Source organism: Silurus meridionalis, chromosome 24 (assembly GCF_014805685.1).
Source record: "Silurus meridionalis isolate SWU-2019-XX chromosome 24, ASM1480568v1, whole genome shotgun sequence".
NCBI lineage: Eukaryota > Metazoa > Chordata > Actinopteri > Siluriformes > Siluridae > Silurus > Silurus meridionalis.
This window is the reverse complement of record NC_060907.1, coordinates 13495713-13518497: the sequence shown is the minus strand read 5'-3', so window position 1 is coordinate 13518497 and position 22785 is coordinate 13495713. Positions and strand designations below refer to the sequence as shown.

The window sequence follows — 22785 nt, the reverse complement described above, 5'->3', positions numbered from 1 at the left end:
ATCACCATTCTTCCTGCTGTTACTTCTTTTAATATGTATTTCCAAGATACACTGTGAGATTAGTAGTAGTTAATTCATTTATTACTCAAATTTAAGTCATTTAGTAATATTCAAACATTTGTATTTGGAAATTGAAATTTTAATCCATTTTGGAATACGGCCGTAACATAACAAAATGTGGAAAAGTGAAGCGATATGAACACTTTCCGGATGCACTGTAAATAGTGAAGTAAAGTACTGGTACCAAAAGAACCTTCTTAAGTACAGTAACAAAGTATAGGTACTTCATTACTTTCCATCTCTGAATGTAATTATATATATATATATATATAATAATGACAATAATAATTTTACATCACTATAAAGAAAAATTGCTATCACCATTCTTCCTGCTGTTACTTCTTTTAATATGTATTTCCAAGATACACTGTGAGATTAGTAGTAGTTAATTCATTTATTACTCAAATTTAAGTCATTTAGTAATATTCAAACATTTGTATTTGGAAATTGAAATTTTAATCCATTTTGGAATACGGCCGTAACATAACAAAATGTGGAAAAGTGAAGCGATATGAACACTTTCCGGATGCACTGTAAATAGTGAAGTAAAGTACTGGTACCAAAAGAACCTTCTTAAGTACAGTAACAAAGTATAGGTACTTCATTACTTTCCATCTCTGAATGTAATTATATATATATATAATAATGACAATAATAATTTTACATCACTATAAAGAAAAATTGCTATCACCATTCTTCCTGCTGTTACTTCTTTTAATATGTATTTCCAAGATACACTGTGAGATTAGTAGTAGTTAATTCATTTATTACTCAAATTTAAGTCATTTAGTAATATTCAAACATTTGTATTTGGAAATTGAAATTTTAATCCATTTTGGAATACGGCCGTAACATAACAAAATGTGGAAAAGTGAAGCGATATGAACACTTTCGGATGCACTGTAAATAGTGAAGTAAAGTACTGGTACCAAAAGAACCTTCTTAAGTACAGTAACAAAGTATAGGTACTTCATTACTTTCCATCTCTGAATGTAATTATATATATATATATATATAATAATGACAATAATAATTTTACATCACTATAAAGAAAAATTGCTATCACCATTCTTCCTGCTGTTACTTCTTTTAATATGTATTTCCAAGATACACTGTGAGATTAGTAGTAGTTAATTCATTTATTACTCAAATTTAAGTCATTTAGTAATATTCAAACATTTGTATTTGGAAATTGAAATTTTAATCCATTTTGGAATACGGCCGTAACATAACAAAATGTGGAAAAGTGAAGCGATATGAACACTTTCCGGATGCACTGTAAATAGTGAAGTAAAGTACTGGTACCAAAAGAACCTTCTTAAGTACAGTAACAAAGTATAGGTACTTCATTACTTTCCATCTCTGAATGTAATTATATATATATATATATATATATATATATATATATATATATATATAAAATAAAATGTTATATATATTTTTGTGAGCATCATTGTTAACTACTGTATCACTGCTTTAATTCTTCTGGGCATAAAATTTACCAGAGCTGCAAAGGTTGTTGCTGGGATCCTGATCCACTCCTCCATAATGACATCACAGGACTTTAACACCATGCTTGACTGTAGGCTGTAGCCTGATTTTTCTTGGTACTCCTCACCAGGGTGTCACCACACGTGCTGGACAAGTTTATCTTAGTCTCATCAGATCACATGACATGGTTCCAGTAATTCATGCTGTTGGACAGGTGGTCTTCAGCAAACTGTTTGCAGGCTTTCTTGTGAGCCAGCTTCAGAAGAGGCTTCCTTCTGGGATGACGGCCATGCAAACCGACTTGTTGCAGTTTGTGCCGTATGGTCTGAGCACTGACAAGAGACCTTCTGCTTCTGCAACCTCTAAAGCAATTCTCTAAACCCTTCTTGATAAACCTCTGTATGACCCTGGCCACTGTATTGTAACTTAGATTCAGGGTGTTACTGATCTTTTTATACTTCATAAAACCGAGGCCATCTATGTAATTCTCAAATCCTCAGAGAGTCTTTGCCATGAGGTTGAACATTCAGTGGTCATTATGAGAGAATTGTACTCAAAGAACCACATTTTAACTGCTCTAATTCAAGATACACAAACTTGTATGGTCCTGTCAAGCAGACAAAAACATGAACATGAAGCTTTGCAAAGTTTGTTGCCAGTTATGTAGACAGTAAATCTGTACTGCTATACAAGCGTCACAATGAATACTCTAAAATATATCCAAGTTTCATTTCTATAGTATTTGAGAAGATACATTAAAATAGTTAGTGAAATGTGAGGGGTGTACTCAGTTTTGTGAGATACTGTACATCCTGACCATTTGTATTGTAGCAAATAGCTGTACGTATGGTGTTTTTATTGCATATAAAGCAGAGACGGCAAAAGTTCACACATACTTCACTTAAGTAGATGTACAGATACTTATGATTTGAAAGACTCTGGTAAAAGTTGAAGCACTGACTATACTTTTTCATTCAAGCTAAAGTAAAGAAGTTTGGGCTCTGACATGTACTTAAGTAAAAATTATCTGTTTTAGTGTCACTCTGGTAACTGGACCTCACATCATAATAATATATTAATACAAAAGAATTTCCAATTTGTTATATTATTAATGTATCCAGGCTGAACAACCACTATATATATCACAAGCAGAGAAGAGATGATGATCCGGTGATCAGGAACATCTCTGTTCTCTGTCATATTTACATCGCTGACTCCCTCTTTCTCATCCATATTAGCCAGACTTCTTGTTGCCTTCTGTTTTGCTTGTAGCTTTGTAGGCTAGACGACGTCTGTGGTGTGTGAGAGCCAGGAAATTATACACCAGTGGTTGGTCGAAAAAAGTCACATAATGACAAGACTTAGGTTGATGGTCTGAAAACGGCAACGAAAAAAATGTATCATGTGATGAGTGTAAGTAGAAATAAAACTTTCAACAACAAATAAAACAGTAGAAAATGCAGTGCACCTTTTTCCACATTGTGGTTTTTTTTTTGTTTTGTTTCTTTATGTTATTTTTTATTCTTAATAAATTTGCAAGAAACGAGTTTATTAGAGAGACAGTGCATGTAGGACGTTTTGGAGACAAGGTGAGGGAGGCGAGATCGAGATGGTTTGGACATGTGCAGAGGAGGGACGTGGGGTATATCAGTAGGAGAATGCTGAGGATGGAGCCACCAGGAAGGAGGAAAAGAAGGCCAAGGAATAGGTTTATGGATGTAGTATAGAGAAGGGTGATCCGCAGTGGCGACCCCTAATGGGAGCAGCCGAAAGAAGAAGTAGAAGACTTTGGATATTTAAGTACATTTGTTGGCAAATTCTTGTGTAATTGTACTCAATAAAATATTAAAGGGAGCACTTTTACAGGAGTAATATTTTATTTGTTTTGGTTTATTTGGGGGTAAATTTCTCTAGCTGCTTGTGTGGCGTTTTCTAACACTGGTGTATCCACCAATTAGAAAACTAGACAACAACAAAAAAAAATCCCCACGAGACTGCTAGTAGTTATTCACTTCCGCTTCCTAGTTTCTCTCTCTTCCGTCACTTCCGGCTTGCGCGCTCCGGACTCTCCGCGCTTATCTAGCATGCAGCCGTGCCGTTTTTGTTCACTTTAACTGCTCCAACTCCGTGCATTTTTTCCCGGAGATTCCTGTTTATCTGCGTTCACACACCAGCGATCTTTCCGTATTTCCTTTGTGCACACGTGTCCACAGCGCGCGCGTTTCCGCCATGCCCAACATCGTGCTTTTCAGTGGAAGCTCCCACCATGACCTGTCCCAGAAAGTGGCTGACCGCCTCGGGCTCGATCTGGGTAAAGTGATCACCAAAAAATTCAGCAATCAGGAAACATGGTGAGATTTTTTTAAAATCTTCTGATTAGGGGGGGATCAAGTATGAGATCCTTGGAAGAGGTGGAGGTATGTGCTGGAGAGAACAGGAATGAAAGTAAGTAGGAGTAAGACAGAGTACATGTGTGTGAATGAGAGGGAGGACAGTGGAGTGATGCGGTTGCAGGAAAAAGAGGTGGAGAAGGTGGAGGAGTTCAGGTACCTGGGGTCAACAGTGCAAAGTAATGGAGAGTGTGTTAGGGAAGTGATGAAAAAGTGCAGGCAGGGTGGAGTGGGTGGAGAAGAGTGACAGGAGTGATTTGTGATAGAAGGGTATCTGCAAGAGTGTGAGAGAAAGTTTATAGGACTGTGGTGAGATGTGTGATGTATGGTTTAGAGACAGTGGCATTGAGTAAAAGACAGAAGGTGGAGCTGGAGGTAGCAGAGCTGAAGATGTTGAGGTTTTTGTGGGAGTGACGACTATGGACAGGATTAGAAACGAGTTTATTAGAGAGACAGTGCATGTAGGACGTTTTGGAGACAAGGTGAGGGAGGCGAGATCGAGATGGTTTGGACATGTGCAGAGGAGGGACGTGGGGTATATCAGTAGGAGAATGCTGAGGATGGAGCCACCAGGAAGGAGGAAAAGAAGGCCAAGGAATAGGTTTATGGATGTAGTATAGAGAAGGGTGATCCGCAGTGGCGACCCCTAATGGGAGCAGCCGAAAGAAGAAGAAGAATTACTGTTTGACTCATTAATATCATTTTATTAATAGATTGGTGCACTAAGAGTAACATTAGAGTCTTTTCACCTAAACCGAGTTGATTAAACAAGAGTTTTGTGACAAGATGATAATAGGAACATTATAGCCATAATAAATCATAGTACTTTGGACACTTAAGTAAGGAGCAGGTTGAGAAGAGCCTGGAGAGGTGGAGGTATGTGCTGGAGAGAACAGGAATGAAAGTAAGTAGGAGTAAGACAGAGTACATGTGTGTGAATGAGAGGGAGGACAGTGGAGTGATGCGGTTGCAGGAAAAAGAGGTGGAGAAGGTGGAGGAGTTCAGGTACCTGGGGTCAACAGTGCAAAGTAATGGAGAGTGTGTTAGGGAAGTGATGAAAAAAGTGCAGGCAGGGTGGAGTGGGTGGAGAAGAGTGACAGGAGTGATTTGTGATAGAAGGGTATCTGCAAGAGTGTGAGAGAAAGTTTATAGGACTGTGGTGAGATGTGTGATGTATGGTTTAGAGACAGTGGCATTGAGTAAAAGACAGAAGGTGGAGCTGGAGGTAGCAGAGCTGAAGATGTTGAGGTTTTTGTGGGAGTGACGACTATGGACAGGATTAGAAACGAGTTTATTAGAGAGACAGTGCATGTAGGACGTTTTGGAGACAAGGTGAGGGAGGCGAGATCGAGATGGTTTGGACATGTGCAGAGGAGGGACGTGGGGTATATCAGTAGGAGAATGCTGAGGATGGAGCCACCAGGAAGGAGGAAAAGAAGGCCAAGGAATAGGTTTATGGATGTAGTATAGAGAAGGGTGATCCGCAGTGGCGACCCCTAATGGGAGCAGCCGAAAGAAGAAGTAGAAGACTTTGGATATTTAAGTACATTTGTTGGCAAATTCTTGTGTAATTGTACTCAATAAAATATTAAAGGGAGCACTTTTACAGGAGTAATATTTTATTTGTTTTGGTTTATTTGGGGGTAAATTTCTCTAGCTGCTTGTGTGGCGTTTTCTAACACTGGTGAAAATATTTTATACAAAAAGAGTATTGTTTTAGAATCTACAACACAATTTGTGCTGCTTGGTTTTATCTACTTATCACCAACATACACTTCAGATCAGTTCAAAAGCATGCAGAACATTTTGAGAGAAATAAATGATGGAAGAAATTCCTAACTTGAACTTGCCACAACATCCGTGTGGCCTTTTTTTTGCAGTTTTTTTTTTAAGTAGTTGAAAAAAAGTTTTTGATCATTTTTATAGATTGACTGTTTGACTGTTTGACTCAAGAGGCAGATGTAGAGGACAGGGGGGTATGGAGACGGATGATCCACTGTGGGGACCCCTAATGGGAGAAGCCAAAAGAAGAAGAAGAAGAAGAAGAAGAAGAAGAAGAAGAGGAAGAAGAATTACTGTTTGACTCATTAATATCATTTTATTAATAGATTGGTGCACTAAGAGTAACATTAGAGTCTTTTCACCTAAAACGAGTTGATTAAACAAGAGTTTTGTGACAAGATGATAATAGGAACATTATAGCCATAATAAATCATAGTACTTTGGACACTTAAGTAAGGAGCAGGTTGAGAAGAGCCTGGAGAGGTGGAGGTATGTGCTGGAGAACAGGAATGAAAGTAAGTAGGAGTAAGACAGAGTACATGTGTGTGAATGAGAGGGAGGACAGTGGAGTGATGCGGTTGCAGGAAAAAGAGGTGGAGAAGGTGGAGGAGTTCAGGTACCTGGGGTCAACAGTGCAAAGTAATGGAGAGTGTGTTAGGGAAGTGATGAAAAAGTGCAGGCAGGGTGGAGTGGGTGGAGAAGAGTGACAGGAGTGATTTGTGATAGAAGGGTATCTGCAAGAGTGTGAGAGAAAGTTTATAGGACTGTGGTGAGATGTGTGATGTATGGTTTAGAGACAGTGGCATTGAGTAAAAGACAGAAGGTGGAGCTGGAGGTAGCAGAGCTGAAGATGTTGAGGTTTTTGTGGGAGTGACGACTATGGACAGGATTAGAAACGAGTTTATTAGAGAGACAGTGCATGTAGGACGTTTTGGAGACAAGGTGAGGGAGGCGAGATCGAGATGGTTTGGACATGTGCAGAGGAGGGACGTGGGGTATATCAGTAGGAGAATGCTGAGGATGGAGCCACCAGGAAGGAGGAAAAGAAGGCCAAGGAATAGGTTTATTTACTTATAAGTATAAGGTTTTTTTTCCTTTACAATTCCAGTTCAAATGCAATAGTGAAACACTCAGATTTCCCCACATGCATTAGTCTTTGTATCACATGATTGCAACTTTTGATATGTAGCTTTAACCAGGGGGGAAATAATTAGTATACAACATTTACATTTATTGCATTTGGCAGTACTCTTATCCAGAGCAATTTAGGGTTAAGGGCCTTGCTCAGGGGCCCCCAGCAAGTGGCAGATTGGAGTGGCTGGAATTTGAACTTGCAACCTTCTGACTTGCGTCCAATGCCTTAACCACTAAACTACAATAACAATTTTAACACATACAGTGTGGTACCTGTATCATTATATTATTTGGACATTCATAGATACACCAGCATGCCACTGAGTATTAGTACCAGGGTCAGTACTGGCATTGATCTCAACCATGGATTGGTGTCTGATCTAATCTGATGGTCATTTGACGTAAATACATGTCACCAATCAGATTTCGCATGAACTTTGGACACAAGCCAAAGCATACTGTCCTCACTCCAAGGGTTTTGCATAGAGACAGTACCCGATGTTGGAAAAACTCAAATGTTTAAACTAGTATTGGAAATAATTGGGAAAAAATTGGTCAGAAAATCAAGGTATGCATTACTGCTAACAAAATGCAGCTACTGACTGACAAAACATGGGCCATGTTGTCAAACTGGCAGATCAGAACATTTTTAAAATAACGTGCCAGATTCTACGATGCTGCAAACATTTATTGATCAGTTATAGGGAAATAGCTATAATAAAAAAACTATGAATGACTATCATTGAGCCTAATTCATTGATCCGGAGATGGTCTTCCAGTGTGAGCAGTTTGACTTGTTGCTGGTTATAAAATGACCTTGCTGTTAAGAGTTAAAGTCTCAGACAGAAAGTCTGAAGGTTGAAAACGCATTGCAAAAGATTAAACTTGTCTTAAAGGTCTGATTAGTTGTGTGTAGCTGCATTTTATAGTTCTCAATAGTTCTGGTAGCTGACTAGTTTCGCTTACTGGGAAATAAAATGTCTCTGTTAGTCTGAAAATCCTGCACAGTGTTGCACAGGTTATCTCGTGATCATAGGTTACTGGAACAGTGCTGAAATACGTAATCTAAAAGATCTGTCCACAAAGCTTTACCTACTTTTTGTAGATTACCAAATCACCCTGAGTGTGGTGCAAGAACCATTATCTAAAAAAAGAAAAAAGTGTCTATCACAGTTGGATAAACCAGTGCTGATGGGTCTACTGGTCAATGGGTTCAACATGAACGTGGCCATGCTGGCGTTTAGGCTGGTGAATAATTTTAATTATTATTTTTACCCATAATTTGATAACTGATTTAAGGATTACCACTTTGAAGAACATCTACCTGTGTTTGGTAAATATTTTACCTCAGAATTACTTAGGGAGAACATGTGCTTTTAGCACTAGTACTTTTGGTACTGAAATGTTGACATTATTATGTTTAATAATGTTACACAAAGCATTTTTATTTATTTAGACATGTACCCCTAGTTTTACTACTGATATGCATGAAAACCTCTGTGTACCTGAGGTAGAAAATGGCTACATGACTTTCTAAAGTTTGAAGTTCATTGTTAGCGTTTTTTCTGATTAGCCAAATTAACCAAAACAAAATGCAGTCGTCCCTCGTTTATCGCGGTAGTTACGTGCCAAAACTGACCGCAAAATAACAAATTTCTGCGATAAACAGACCCCAAAAATGCCCAAAAATCAACAAAGGATGATTTCAAAGGATACTACAACCAATAAATAAGCGAAAACCTAACGGTTTATTGTAATGCTACTAATTTCTTGTGCCAAATTTAAAATCGCGATAAAGTGGGACCGCGAGATTCGAACCGTGATAAATCGAGGGACGCCTGTAATATATAATGGTTTATACATTTATTTTAGTATTTTATTTTTTATAAAGCTTTAACCACTCACCTTAACCTACTGCTACTATTTCTGTAGTAGCAATAAGCTAGGTGACTAAGTGAATCCTGAAAACAAGAATTGCCCTCAGATCATGAGAGAACTTTTACAATTGTTTTTTTTGTTGTTGTTTTTTCTTTCCTTCTTCTAATCTCGCATATAGAGCTTTGTTTTTGTTCCTAATCGATTTGTCATGGACCCTTTTTCTTGTCCCCTCACGTGACACGGTTGAAGACGCATAAACAGAGGGAGGTCAATCTCCTGTCAGGAATTTTTCACACAAGTGCTGACTTGAGGAAACACACACACACACACACACACACACACACACGATCACATACCCACTTGTTAGGTTGTTTTAGTAAACACAACCAGAAAAAGCAATATGCATGTCCAGAGGTTATTTAGCTGCAGATCTGGAAGTTAAATGTTGAAGATCATTGCTCCACATTAGATCTTGTATTGACCCTCCAGTTTATTCATAATGGATTTGCTCAGATTTGCATTAGTTCTGATTGAACGGTCATGAGTTCAAATTCCAGCATTACCAAGCTACTGTTTTTGACCCACAACTGCTCAGTTGTGTAAATGTGATAACTGTAAGTCTCTCTGGATAAGTTTGTCTGCCAAATGCCATAAATGTGAAAACAAAAATACTCTATTAAAAACTATAAGTTTGAAAATCAGTTAGAGATTTGGGTACAAAACTATGTATTCTACAGTTACTGCCACAGTTTGATCTTTTTTTACTGTACTATTTCTTCTTTGATGCTATGTACATCGTTAAAAACAATTATTGCACGTTTATGGCTTTGTTCATAAGCATCATAAAACATATCTACTAATCATGGCATTCTTACCTGGAATTGCATTGGTAATATATGTGTATTTGTACGTGAGAGACCCTAGTCTTGGAGAATAGTAATCAGTGTGGGGTAGTATAGTACATAATTTAGCAAAACAGAGCGATTTATAGCACCGTACTCTATAAACTATATATAGTAATACACAGTATTGTAATATACAATACTGTCAATACTGTAATACACAGTATTGTAATATACAATACTGTCAATACTGTAATACACAGTATTGTAATATACAATACTGTCAATACTGTAATACACAGTATTGTAATATACAATACTGTCAATACTGTAATACACAGTATTGTAATATACAATACTGTCAATACTGTAATACACAGTATTGGCACGTTTTATTAAAGATCATACTATTGTATAAAGAGCTGCAATTTGAAATTATTACATCAGCTAATATGATATATATCATATTTGTATAAATAGGTGTACAGTGGAACCTCGGAGCTCACGAGGTTTAGGGACCAAGACCGGTCATGAGTTCAAATTCCAGCATTACCAAGCTACTGTTTTTGTAGTAGCAATAAGCTAGGTGACTAAGTGAATCCTGAAAACAAGAATTGCCCTCAGATCATGAGAGAACTTTTAGAATTGTTTTTTGTTGTTGTTTTTTCTTTCCTTCTTCTAATCTCGCATATAGAGCTTTGTTTTTGTTCCTAATCGATTTGTCATGGACCCTTTTTCTTGTCCCCTCACGTGACACGGTTGAAGACGCATAAACAGAGGGAGGTCAATCTCCTGTCAGGAATTTTTCACACAAGTGCTGACTTGAGGAAACACACACACACACACACACACACACACACACACACACACACACACACATCTAAGACTCACTGCAAGCAAACGTATAGTTCAAGTCTTGAAATTGTATTCATGCTTTTTTGGTTTGAAGATAGAATCTAAATTGTAGAATCATTTACTTTGCACACTTGTGGGGGACATGGTAGCTCAATGGTTAAGATATCGGACTTCTGATTGAACGGTCATGAGTTCAAATTCCAGCATTACCAAGCTACTGTTTTTGACCCACAACTGCTCAGTTGTGTAAATGTGATAACTGTAAGTCTCTCTGGATAAGTGTGTCTGCCAAATGCCATAAATGTGAAAACAAAAATACTCTATTAAAAACTATAAGTTTGAAAATCAGTTAGAGATTTGGGTACAAAACTATGTATTCTACAGTTACTGCCACAGTTTGATCTTTTTTTACTGTACTATTTCTTCTTTGATGCTATGTACATCGTTAAAAACAATTATTGCACGTTTATGGCTTTGTTCATAAGCATCATAAAACATATCTACTAATCATGGCATTCTTACCTGGAATTGCATTGGTAATATATGTGTATTTGTACGTGAGAGACCCTAGTCTTGGAGAATAGTAATCAGTGTGGGGTAGTATAGTACATAATTTAGCAAAACAGAGCGATTTATAGCACCGTACTCTATAAACTATATATAGTAATACACAGTATTGTAATATACAATACTGTCAATACTGTAATACACAGTATTGTAATATACAATACTGTCAATACTGTAATACACAGTATTGTAATATACAATACTGTCAATACTGTAATACACAGTATTGTAATATACAATACTGTCAATACTGTAATACACAGTATTGTAATATACAATACTGTCAATACTGTAATACACAGTATTGTAATATACAATACTGTCAATACTGTAATACACAGTATTGTAATATACAATACTGTCAATACTGTAATACACAGTATTGGCACCTTTTATTAAAGATCATACTATTGTATAAAGAGCTGCAATTTTAAATTATTACATCAGCTAATATGATATATATCATATTTGTATAAATAGGTGTACAGTGGAACCTCGGAGCTCACAAGGTTTAGGGACCAAGACCGGTCATGAGTTCAAATTCCAGCATTACCAAGCTACTGTTTTTGTAGTAGCAATAAGCTAGGTGACTAAGTGAATCCTGAAAACAAGAATTGCCCTCAGATCATGAGAGAACTTTTACAATTGTTTTTTTTGTTGTTGTTTTTTCTTTCCTTCTTCTAATCTCGCATATAGAGCTTTGTTTTTGTTCCTAATCGATTTGTCATGGACCCTTTTTCTTGTCCCCTCACGTGACACGGTTGAAGACGCATAAACAGAGGGAGGTCAATCTCCTGTCAGGAATTTTTCACACAAGTGCTGACTTGAGGAAACACACACACACACACATCTAAGACTCACTGCAAGCAAACGTATAGTTCAAGTCTTGAAATTGTATTCATGCTTTTTTGGTTTGAAGATAGAATCTAAATTGTAGAATCATTTACTTTGCACACTTGTGGGGGACATGGTAGCTCAATGGTTAAGATATCGGACTTCTGATTGAACGGTCATGAGTTCAAATTCCAGCATTACCAAGCTACTGTTTTGACCCACAACTGCTCAGTTGTGTAAATGTGATAACTGTAAGTCTCTCTGGATAAGTTTGTCTGCCAAATGCCATAAATGTGAAAACAAAAATACTCTATTAAAAACTATAAGTTTGAAAATCAGTTAGAGATTTGGGTACAAAACTATGTATTCTACAGTTACTGCCACAGTTTGATCTTTTTTACTGTACTATTTCTTCTTTGATGCTATGTACATCGTTAAAAACAATTATTGCACGCTTATGGCTTTGTTCATAAGCATCATAAAACATATCTACTAATCATGGCATTCTTACCTGGAATTGCATTGGTACCATATGTGCAAACCTTGTCACAGGTTTGGCAGACCTCTTGGAATACTATTGTATTGCTGGGCTTAAAAAAACTACCACCTCATCCATTCACCTCACCTATTCAGAGTACAATATGTCATGTTTGGTTTAAGATTTATTGCTATAATGCAGTAATTACAATAAAAGCAAATGTAATTGCTGTTTGAGCTAAATTGCTCGTTGATAAACGACATCCACTGTGCAACCAGTTTGTTATGACACAAAATTTCATAGCTGTTAACAGCTGCTTACAGGTCTACTAAAATTTATTTATCAGTAGATTAGAGGACATTGCTTGAACTTGTTGAACCCTTCAGTATTCACTATTTTTATGTTATAGCAGTATGTTTACTCAGATGCATTTGTGGCTACGACACAAAAACAGCACGGTTTTACAGCCGAGACTAAGGTCAGGGTTTAAGTGTATAAAACGGAGTATATGTGACTTTTTTTAACATTGACCATATGTGCAAACCTTGTCACAGGTTTGGCAGACCTCTTGGAATACTATTGTATTGCTGGGCTTAAAAAAAAAACTACCACCTCATCCATTCACCTCACCTATTCAGAGTACAATATGTCATGTTTGGTTTAAGATTTATTGCTATAATGCAGTAATTACAATAAAAGCAAATGTAATTGCTGTTTGAGCTAAAGGCAAAAAAATTTTCCTTTCAGAGCCGTGCACCAATTTCTGCCAAACTGGTGGCTAACATGCTGTCGGTAGCCGGGGCAGACCATATAATCACCATGGACCTCCATGCTTCACAGATTCAGGTAATGACTTGACAGGCAATGCAAACCTTTTTTTCCACCGATTGGCATTTATTTAAGTCACATACAATTGTGGTATAATATGATTTTAATGAATCAAACGAATGTTCATATCATCAGAATTTTGCAGCTCAGCCAGAAAATACATGGTCGAGTATAGGACCGTTTCTTTTCTCCCTTCACTCCCAGCATCTTACCAGTCTTGTCTACTTTTGCAGACATTTGTCCATGTGCTTTTTGCTATATTTCTAATTAAAGATAAATACCGAAGATGAACAAACGAATGCCATAGGTTTAAGCCACGGCATGTTAATAAACAAGTTTCATTTCTTAGAGCGTGACAGAAAAAACACACATTCCAACTTCTTTTTTTCTTTTTTTTTTTCCTTTACAATTCCAGTTCAAATGCAATAATGTGTCTCAAGCTCAGGCCTGTTTGAGCTAAATTGCTCGTTGATAAACGACATCCACTGTGCAACCAGTTTGTTATGACACAAAAATTTCATAGCTGTTAACAGCTGCTTACAGGTCTACTAAAATTTATTTATCAGTAGTTGATAATACAAAGTAAGCACTAGAAAAGGTACAAACTCCAATGGAAATATAAAAAAAATAACACGAATGAAGGTAGAGGGAATTAGAACGTGTGTAGACGTAGGTCTGTGTGTAAATGTGTGCTGCAGTGATGTGTGTGTGTGTATGTATGTATGTGTATATATATATATATTTATTATAATGGGCTGTTAGAATTAAAGTGTTGATGCAAATTCATATTAACTGCACTAATTTTATTAGCACGCGATTAATGCAATGCGCATTTCTGTTTGACCATTTTTATTAAAGATACTGTCTCTTATTTCCAAGTTAAAACTTGCAACGCAACACACGTTTATTCAAAATGTCTTTTCTTTATTCAGATATAGAAATAAATAAACTCTACCGAAAATTTATTTTCAATCAATAAACGTTTGTCTTACTGATGCACCAAGTCTCAAATCATGTACCAAAATCCACCATGATGCACACGTCCAGCAATTAAAATCGTCCGTGTGGAAACGTAAAAGTTCTGCTTGTTGTCCTGATGATAACACCATAATTGCTTAAACATTTACTAGAATATTTTGTCTTCATGCTCAATGTTGAGTTTGGTTTCACTAATAATAAACAAATATGGATGCTTTATGCAAAAGTATGTTTGTTGTTTAGAGTATTAAAAACTTGAAAAGTATTAATTTAAGATATATTTAGAACAGATTTTTTTTAAATGTGCGATTAAGTTGCGATTAATCACGATTAAAAAAATGAAATGCTTGACAGCCCTAATATACGTGTGTGTAATTCAAACATTTGTTTATTTGACATGGGAAGTTTATTAAATGTTTTATCATTCTATTAAAAATAATCCGAAATAACAATGAAGTAAAAAAACTTTCTGGCATCTAATTTGCACTTTGTGGTGTCTTTCGGCCTCCAGGGATTTTTTGACATTGCCGTAGACAACCTGTACGCAGAACCTGCAGTCCTGCAGTGGATCCGAGAGAACATACCTGAGTGGAAAAACTGCATTATTGTGTCACCTGATGCTGGTGGTGCTAAAAGGTAAGCGAATGGCAAGGGTCAGGGTCAATGACTCAAGGCTAAGGGTTTTGCTTTGGCGTTCAATAAGAACATTTTTGTTGGCTGGCAGTGTGATAAGATCTTCAAAAAACAGCTTGTCTGTGTGAGATGGCAGTGGAGTGGATAATAAATCACTTTGCTGTACGTGATCGCCATTGCTTCCAACTACGCAGGTCTCGAGACCATCAGTCGTCATGTTTCATCTATTGAACTATTCTGGTTTTTTTTTTTAGTTTTAGCTTCAATGTAGATGATCATTTTAGTTCTAGGGAAATGTCCAGTTAGCTTGAAAAGGAAACAGTCTAAATCATTCATAGAAGGAACGTGATCATTGTCCAATGAATAATTACAGGTAGTATCACTTACAGTAAAGCTCTCCGTCTTCATCTACTGACTACACAGGTTCAGGAGACGTTCCTGAAGAATTACTTTTTTGAATTACAAGCTCATAAAACAAAGCTATTGTCTTTTTTTATTTGTATTTAATTTTCTAAATTGATATTGTTTACTGTTTATTAAAAAAAAAAAAATTTTGTTTTTTTTTTTTTTTTATTTTATTTAATTTTTTTGATGGCCCACCAATTAGGAAACAAATGGAAAGTTCCAGAATGCAATGCTGTTGAGTTATAGCATAGATATGGCTTAGGAAGCGAGGGGGGGAAAACATTGATAGCGGAACTGCATTGTAGGATGCCAATCATTTTAGTAATTTATCTTATTTATTACTAAGTAAATAATGAAGTAATTCAGTGATCACATGTTTATTATGCAAATTAAAGGAAGGCATGCATTGGGGTGGACTTTATTTACTTATAACTATAAGTTTTTTTCCTTTAAAATATAAACTCTAATGCAGATCAAAAAGCCTTGTGTGTGCAACTGCATTTGAAAAGTGGAAGAGTAACAAATACGATGATGTTTGCTAAGGATTGTGGGTATTCTGTTGTCATAATAATAGACCAAACATCTGAGCTGTTGGTTATCTTAGGATTTCTTTTATCTTAAAGACATCTAAAAGATCAAGAAAATCAAATACAGGCAGAGGAAAAATGTAAAAAAAAATCAATATTGGAAAAGACTTTGAACGATCAGGGATGAACTTTACAATTTCAGATTATATTTCCTCAGTCTGAATCTTTGGCCTTTTTAAAAGTCAGTACAATACACGTTCTGAAATACCGACATTTCAGTCGATTTGAGAGCTGCCATGTATATCAATTTCAGAAACTGAGATTTGAACGTTCAGCGAGGAAGTTTGGACTGATGAATCTGTTGCAGTTTTTTTTACATTTATTACGACATCATTTCCACGTGATTATTTGAGTTTAAATATGTATACATGCCCTTAGGGTGACTTCCATCGCCGACCGGCTGAACGTGGAGTTCGCTCTCATTCACAAAGAGCGCAAAAAAGCTAACGAGGTGGACCGGATGGTGCTGGTAGGAGATGTAAAGGACCGAGTGGCCATCCTGGTGGACGACATGGCTGACACGTGTGGGACCATCTGCCACGCTGCTGATAAGTAGGTCAAAAGGAAAAAAAAAAAAGGCACCCGTAAACACATGACTGGTTTATACCATAGCCTCGAGGTTATAAAGCATCCTGGGAAATGCTACATTCATCTTAGAAAGTGACAGTTTGCTCATGGTGCTTGATTGCCACTTGTTGGAATGGACCTTCTGGCTTTTTTATGATCGATTTTAACTAGCACTATTTTATATCAAATCAAATGTACAATTTCTTTAAATGGTTGGAGGGTAAGCCTGAGGGGAATGACGGAGCATGGATTTTCTACCATTATTGAGGAAAAAATAGGTTAAATGATGCCTAAGTTGAGATTTCTGAAAACTACAGGCAAGTAGTGACTGTAGGATTCATCTGAGGAATTCACTTGTTTTCCTATTTTACAGTCATTAAGTCATTATTCAATGTTTAATAAGTAATTGCGTATAATTATAAAACAAAAAAACGATCAATTCCCACTGTAATTTTATGTCCTGAAAAGGAGTATTTGCACAAATTCTATCTTTAGTGCACCAAATATCCATAATCTGTATCCATAATCGAAGTGGGCGTGGCCTATGCAATGTAGTTGGTGCTGTTTACCCAAAAGGAGCAAAGGCTTTAAATGTATCCGATGTCGCAAGGAATTTCAGCCCTAACTTAACCTTGGGTGTGACCCTTAATAGCCAGATATATACAGATATAGACTTTTTGGACAAAAAAATTGGGACACCTGCCTTTTTTGACATACGTGGTTCTTCCTTAAACCGTTTCTTTAAAGTTCAAGGCACACAGTTATATATATATAATGGGTAATATAGGTAACGGATGTCTTTAGATCACCAAAAGGAAATTTTGCCATGTTTCCACACGGACGGTTTTAATTGCCAGATGTGTGCATCGTGGTGGATTTTGGTGCTTGATTCCAGACTTTGCGCATCAGTAAAATGAATGTTTATCTAGCGAACCACTCGTTATATCTCTAATATCTGCCGTCTTTCTTGTCGTGTTATCAGGCTGATCTCAGCCGGTGCTATAAAGGTCTACGCAATTCTCACCCACGGCATCTTCTCGGGTCCTGCGATTTCACGCATCAACAACGCTCCCTTCGAGGCTGTCGTCGTCACCAACACCATTCCACAGGAGGAGAAGATGAAGCAGTGCCCCAAAATACAGGTATTCTTAAACTACAATTCAGTCTTGCTCAGATCCTGAAATATTCAGAACATCATCTCGTGATCTGGCAACATGGACTTTGGGGTACAATCGTTAAAGGGAGATTTGATTGATGCATTTTACATGTTTATCCAATGGGAAGTAGCTCACAGTGGCTAGTTTTACCTCTTGACCAATCAGGTTGCAAGTTGGAAAGCAAGTGAGAAAAGCGTATATATTCGGCTTTTCATTGAGGAAACGTAGGGACTTTTCAGACATCATCAAAATCATTTCTTCTCTCTGTTGATGTTATAGCAAGCAAACAGTGTAAAAATCTAGTGCTGTAAGGACACTCTGATCAGTCCCGTTTGTATTCTGCATTTATGGTTGGCTGAGTGGAAAAGTGTCACATGCTCCTCGACCACTGTTAATCTGCAACTTGCCGTTTTCCGTTACGTGCTTTATAACCTGTCCGTTTCTTTTCTAGGTCATCGACATCTCCATGATCTTAGCCGAGGCCATCCGGAGAACCCACAACGGCGAATCCGTCTCGTACCTTTTCAGTCACGTTCCGTTGTAGGAGAGAAAAGCGGTTGCATCATCTTCCTCCTCCATCACCAATTCCAGTATCGTTTTCATGCGGGAGACCCGAGAGTCATTCACATTCGGTAGCTAACAGCAAGCAGCCGGCGTGTGTTTATCCTGCCCACGTCACTGTCTTATTAGCATTCCATTCACACAACAAACTCTGGGACAGTTTACAGTGGTTCCGTTTTTTCATCTTTCCATCAGCTTTATCCAAATATCTGATGCAGATTATTATTTCCTTTTTTTTTCTTTTTCCTTTCCCATTCTGTCTTTTAGTATGTGGGATTGTTGTGGGCAAGTACATTTTATTGCCCTTGTTTCGTTTCTTTTCTTTTCAAAGACACACACGTGTACATAGATCCCGTACACACAGTCATTGTAATTTAGCGTCACAAAATTACACATTATTTGGTCAGATATTTAGTTCTGCATTTGGGATCCCAAAAGGTTTTGTAGCATAGACGAGATGCCAGTATATAGAATCTCAATCTCTCTCTCTCTCTCTCTCTCTCTCTCTCTCTCTCTCTGTCTCTGTCTCTGTCTGCACCTTTTCATGACCATATAATGTGCTTTAATTCTAGGCATTATTCAACATTCAGGCTCATTATGTTTTCAATCCTGATGCCCCTTAAAACCCCCATGAGAGAAACGGATCGGTTCTTTGGCTCGAGTCCACCATCGTGGTCTTCAGTGCAGCACAATGCATTGCAAATTAACATTCGTAAGAATTTAATGCACAATCTCCATTTGCACAATGAATTTTCTGAACTGCAAGTAACCTGCGATCGTGTTTTATTGTATTTTTTTACGCACAATTCATTTAAAACTGTTCGAGACTTGCGAATGTTCAGCTTTGTACAGACCTCCAGTGCCGGACCGCACTGCGTTTGATATTCCATGCACCAATAAGAGCAAACGGTCACGGATAACGCATGGAGTTAACATCGTACAATTCCGGACAGATTCCTCGTATTGTACCGTTTATCCATTTTCAGGCACATCATGACACACAGGCACATATATTCCTTATAAATCAGGTTTACGTCCAGCACTGACCATATCTACGGTTACAAACATGAAACTTTTAAAACCGCACCCAGCGGTCACGCACCAATACGGCAAGCATCGAGTAACACTAAATGAATTAAACGTGCACGTGACTGCAAGATTTGTGTAGAAACCTTATACATTCCATGTTCAATTCCTTTCAACAGATTTAGTTCAAGAATCAAAAAAGAGCTGTTTTACGCTTCTATTAAACGCTTCTTTAGACAACAGTAATCATTTTCGCCAAGGGACTCGTATTGCCTCCTGTATAGAGAAAGTGAGGTCGTGCAGTTCACACGCATAATTACGAGCTCCCGTTTTCCTTAAACACGAGTAGAGCGTCGGAAACTGCATTCCGGACAAGCGTTTGAAGTGTTACTGTCTTAAAGTGACGATGAAAATAAAAGTATGCTTTGACAATTCCTCTGTGGTGGTCTCTTTCGGCTTAGAGGTGTGAAGTAACGCCTACAATCACGTTAACGACGTCACGTCTTCACGTTCTCGTGAGTGTCGAATCCTTCCTTCGTTCTGACGTGGATTAATGCACGTCTTTTACATTAGACTACGATTAGAAAATTTTTATTTTGCATTTAATTTATAGTTGCATTCGAATTTTGCTGTTATCCTTAACGCTGAAATTTTTTGTTGCCGCTTGGAAACCTCTGGACCACATGAGGGCGCCTCAGTCATGTTTATCATATCTACCAAAACAAAAATGAAATGACTGCTAAACACTAGGTTTGGTATCACATTAAAGAGAATTTGGATAGACTTTATTACTACTTTTCTTTATATAGGTTAAAGGTGATCCTTCCTGCTGAAGTAACGGGATTAATGTTATGCCAGGAAATTTCCCCCAGAGCACAGCAGTCACCCTCTTCATAAAGGTCAAGCATTATGGTCTGTACGGTTCTTTGCTTAATGTCTGGAAAGAATGTGTTAATGTTTTTTTATTCGTCTTTGTAGGATGAGGTTCATGCACTGCAGCCCTACTATGAGGTATCAAAAAGATATCAAAAGCACTTTACGATTACAGACTTATCACCTTAAAAATAGTCCCCTTGCACAGCAATAAAGTGTTCCCTGCGAATTCTGGAATATGCCCCGTCAAGCACCTTCTGCTTTTCACACTGTATCTCCACAATGGCGTCAGGTGACCAGGAATCAGTGTGATCTCTGGGAAAAGGTGAGAAGGGTTTGGAGAGAAAGCCTGTGGATTGTTCTCCGACGATCGTCATGCACAAGTGACCGAATGGTTGTGATTTTTTTTTGGGTTGAGCTCGTTGAAGGTGTTCCTGATCTCTCGTCATCATTCAGTGATGATGTTTCGCGCTTAAAGCACTCGCACCATTCAAAACTCCTCGAACGAATCATTGCAGCATTGCACGTAAATCGAACATCTCAGATTGCAGATTTCACACAGAATTTCACGTTTGCTTTTTGTTTTAACTGGCTTGGCATGATGAAATCGCAGACGTGGTAACGCACATGCTCAAAATAGCACCAGTTAGCGCCATCAGTCTTGATACCATCTCATATAATATCCCTTTTAACGTAATTTGGGGGCAATGTTCTTGCAGGCAGTCATATCACAATCTACAATGACATTCTCACTCACTTATAATACAGTTATACATATCACATATACAGTGGTCCCCCAGAACTCACAGGGGTTATGTTCTAAGACCCCACGAGTACCGGATAACCGCGATGTGTTTTTAAAAATAAAATTTGTTAGTGAAAACATTGTTAAAATTATTTTTAACGTTCCCGAACATTCGATCCTGCTGCGGATTCCCACGAATTTTAAGATAATCCGCAACTTGCTGTTAGTTAGGTTCCAAACGAGAAATTGCGAATTTTCCGAACCGCGTTGACTGTAATCACAGACCACAATATAACAGTGAGCATGAGTACATAGAAAAGGATGCCAGACCATGACAAGACACTGAATCTGCACATGCATTAGACCTTAATAGGACTTTTGGCAGGGATGAGAAAAAATAAATAAAAAGTCAGTGTGATCAATTTTCTGGTTCCTCAAACCTTGAACTAATGCTCAACATGCATTGGCGTTATTAAGAAGCTACAAATTAATCTAACTGATGCCCACCAAAGCATGATTAAGCAATAAAACCACATTAAAATGGTTTCAACTTGCAATCTCGTCTGTCTGAAATGGCAGGTAAAAGAAACTGTGGAAAACATGTATGAAAATTTCAGCTGACATTGTTTGCACAAACATGATCTGAATGAAAGAGTCATTAGAAGGAGGTCTTATGTGTTCTCATCATTAAAGTGAACAACTGTGTTTTTGCAAAACAATGTCTAGATGAGCCAAAGGCAATTTTGTACAGGTGTTATGGAACGCTGAAGTTATACAAAATTTTTTGGCATACAATCACCACTCGGGCCAGCCTTCTCTCTCCATGTGCATCAGGGAGCATTGGTCACCCATGACCCTGTCGCCGGTTTATCACAGCTCCTTCCTTGGACCACTTTTAATAAATACTGACCACTGCAGACCAGGAACAGCCCATAGGAGCTGCAGTTTTGGAGATACTCTGACCGGGACGTCTACACATCACAATTTGGTCCTTGTCAAACTCACTCAAATCCTTACACTTGCCCTTTTTTCCTGCTTCTAACACGTCAACTTCGAGGGCTCAAAGCAGCTTTACAGAAATCAACAGTTAAGGTGAACGGTGTGCATTTATCCCTGATGAGCAGCCGTGGTGACTGTGGCAAGGAAAAACTCCCTTAGATGTTATGAGGAAGAAACCTTGAGAGGAACCAGACTCAAAAGGGGAACACATCTTCATTTGGGTGACATCAAGAGTTGGATCATAAATCTTTCAACAATACAGAACACTGAAGAGTGAGAACTAACATGAGTAATGGAGTGTGTGATTATAAGTAATGTTCTTTCCACAGTCTTATACAGTCTTTATGGTTATAAAACTAGGAGCTACTGAGCAACTCATAAAATAGCTCAACATTTGAGATCATCACAGCTTCTCCATGCCAGAGCCTTTAAACACTCCAGGAGGTCCAATGTCAAAACTCCACACATGTAGTGGGATCCCATTGGCACTGGTACGTCTCTAGATGGTTCGGGATGTTTGCGAGTTCGGCATCTACTTCTTTAAAGGTCCATAATCTTCATGAGGTGGGACGTGACTGAAGCTGGCCAAACCTCAGTATGCCTCGGGATGGGGAGAGAAAGAGAAGCATATAATATAATATATGCAACCCTCTAACAGCTGCCATGATGGAGATAATTAGTGTTATTCACTTCACCTGTCATAGTTTTATAATGTCATAATGTTATGCCTGGTCTGTGTATGTGTTTACGTTATGTAGAGAGGCAGTGGCACAGGAAAGGTTGTGCAAATAGATGGAAAAATGGATTTCAATGAATGTGAATTTTGAAGCTTTTGAAAGTGTTAGGGCAAATGAACACACACACACACACATACAAAATAAAAAAAACAACAACATTGTAAATAACATTAAAATCCATTATGAACTCCACTGTGAACATATGTAGATAGATAAATCTCATGTGTGCTCAAGAAGGTCAAGAATATCCTGTAATTTGAAAGATTTTTGCAAGGAATGTTCATTAAAAAATAGAAAGACTCCAAGTTATAAGCAGTAATGTCTGTTAAATAGGGGGTTCCTGAATACTGACATAGTTTGCATATCTCACAGTAAATT

The 22785-nt window shown here is 37.7% G+C and overlaps 1 protein-coding gene across 1 annotated transcript; it reads left to right on the top strand.

Moving 5' to 3' along the window:
* The first annotated feature begins 13054 nt into the window (after positions 1–13054).
* LOC124378313 (ribose-phosphate pyrophosphokinase 2-like) lies at positions 13055–19487 on the top strand. The gene is made up of 5 exons (XM_046837900.1): positions 13055–13157; positions 14629–14753; positions 16121–16294; positions 17292–17451; positions 17918–19487. Exons 1-5 carry the CDS (start codon positions 13095–13097, stop codon positions 18008–18010), a joined length of 615 nt encoding a protein of 204 aa, XP_046693856.1. The 5' UTR covers positions 13055–13094; the 3' UTR covers positions 18011–19487.
* The last annotated feature ends 3298 nt before the right edge of the window (positions 19488–22785 follow it).

Excerpts from the sequence above, each read along its gene's own strand:
- LOC124378313 (XM_046837900.1), top strand. The coding sequence starts at position 13,095 with ATGCTGTCGGTAGCCGGGGCAGACCATATAATCACCATGGACCTCCAT. Across the intron at positions 13,158-14,628 it reads TCCATGCTTCACAGATTCAG|GGATTTTTTGACATTGCCGT; the intron begins GTAATGACTTGA and ends TTCGGCCTCCAG. Across the intron at positions 16,295-17,291 it reads ATCTGCCACGCTGCTGATAA|GCTGATCTCAGCCGGTGCTA; the intron begins GTAGGTCAAAAG and ends TCGTGTTATCAG.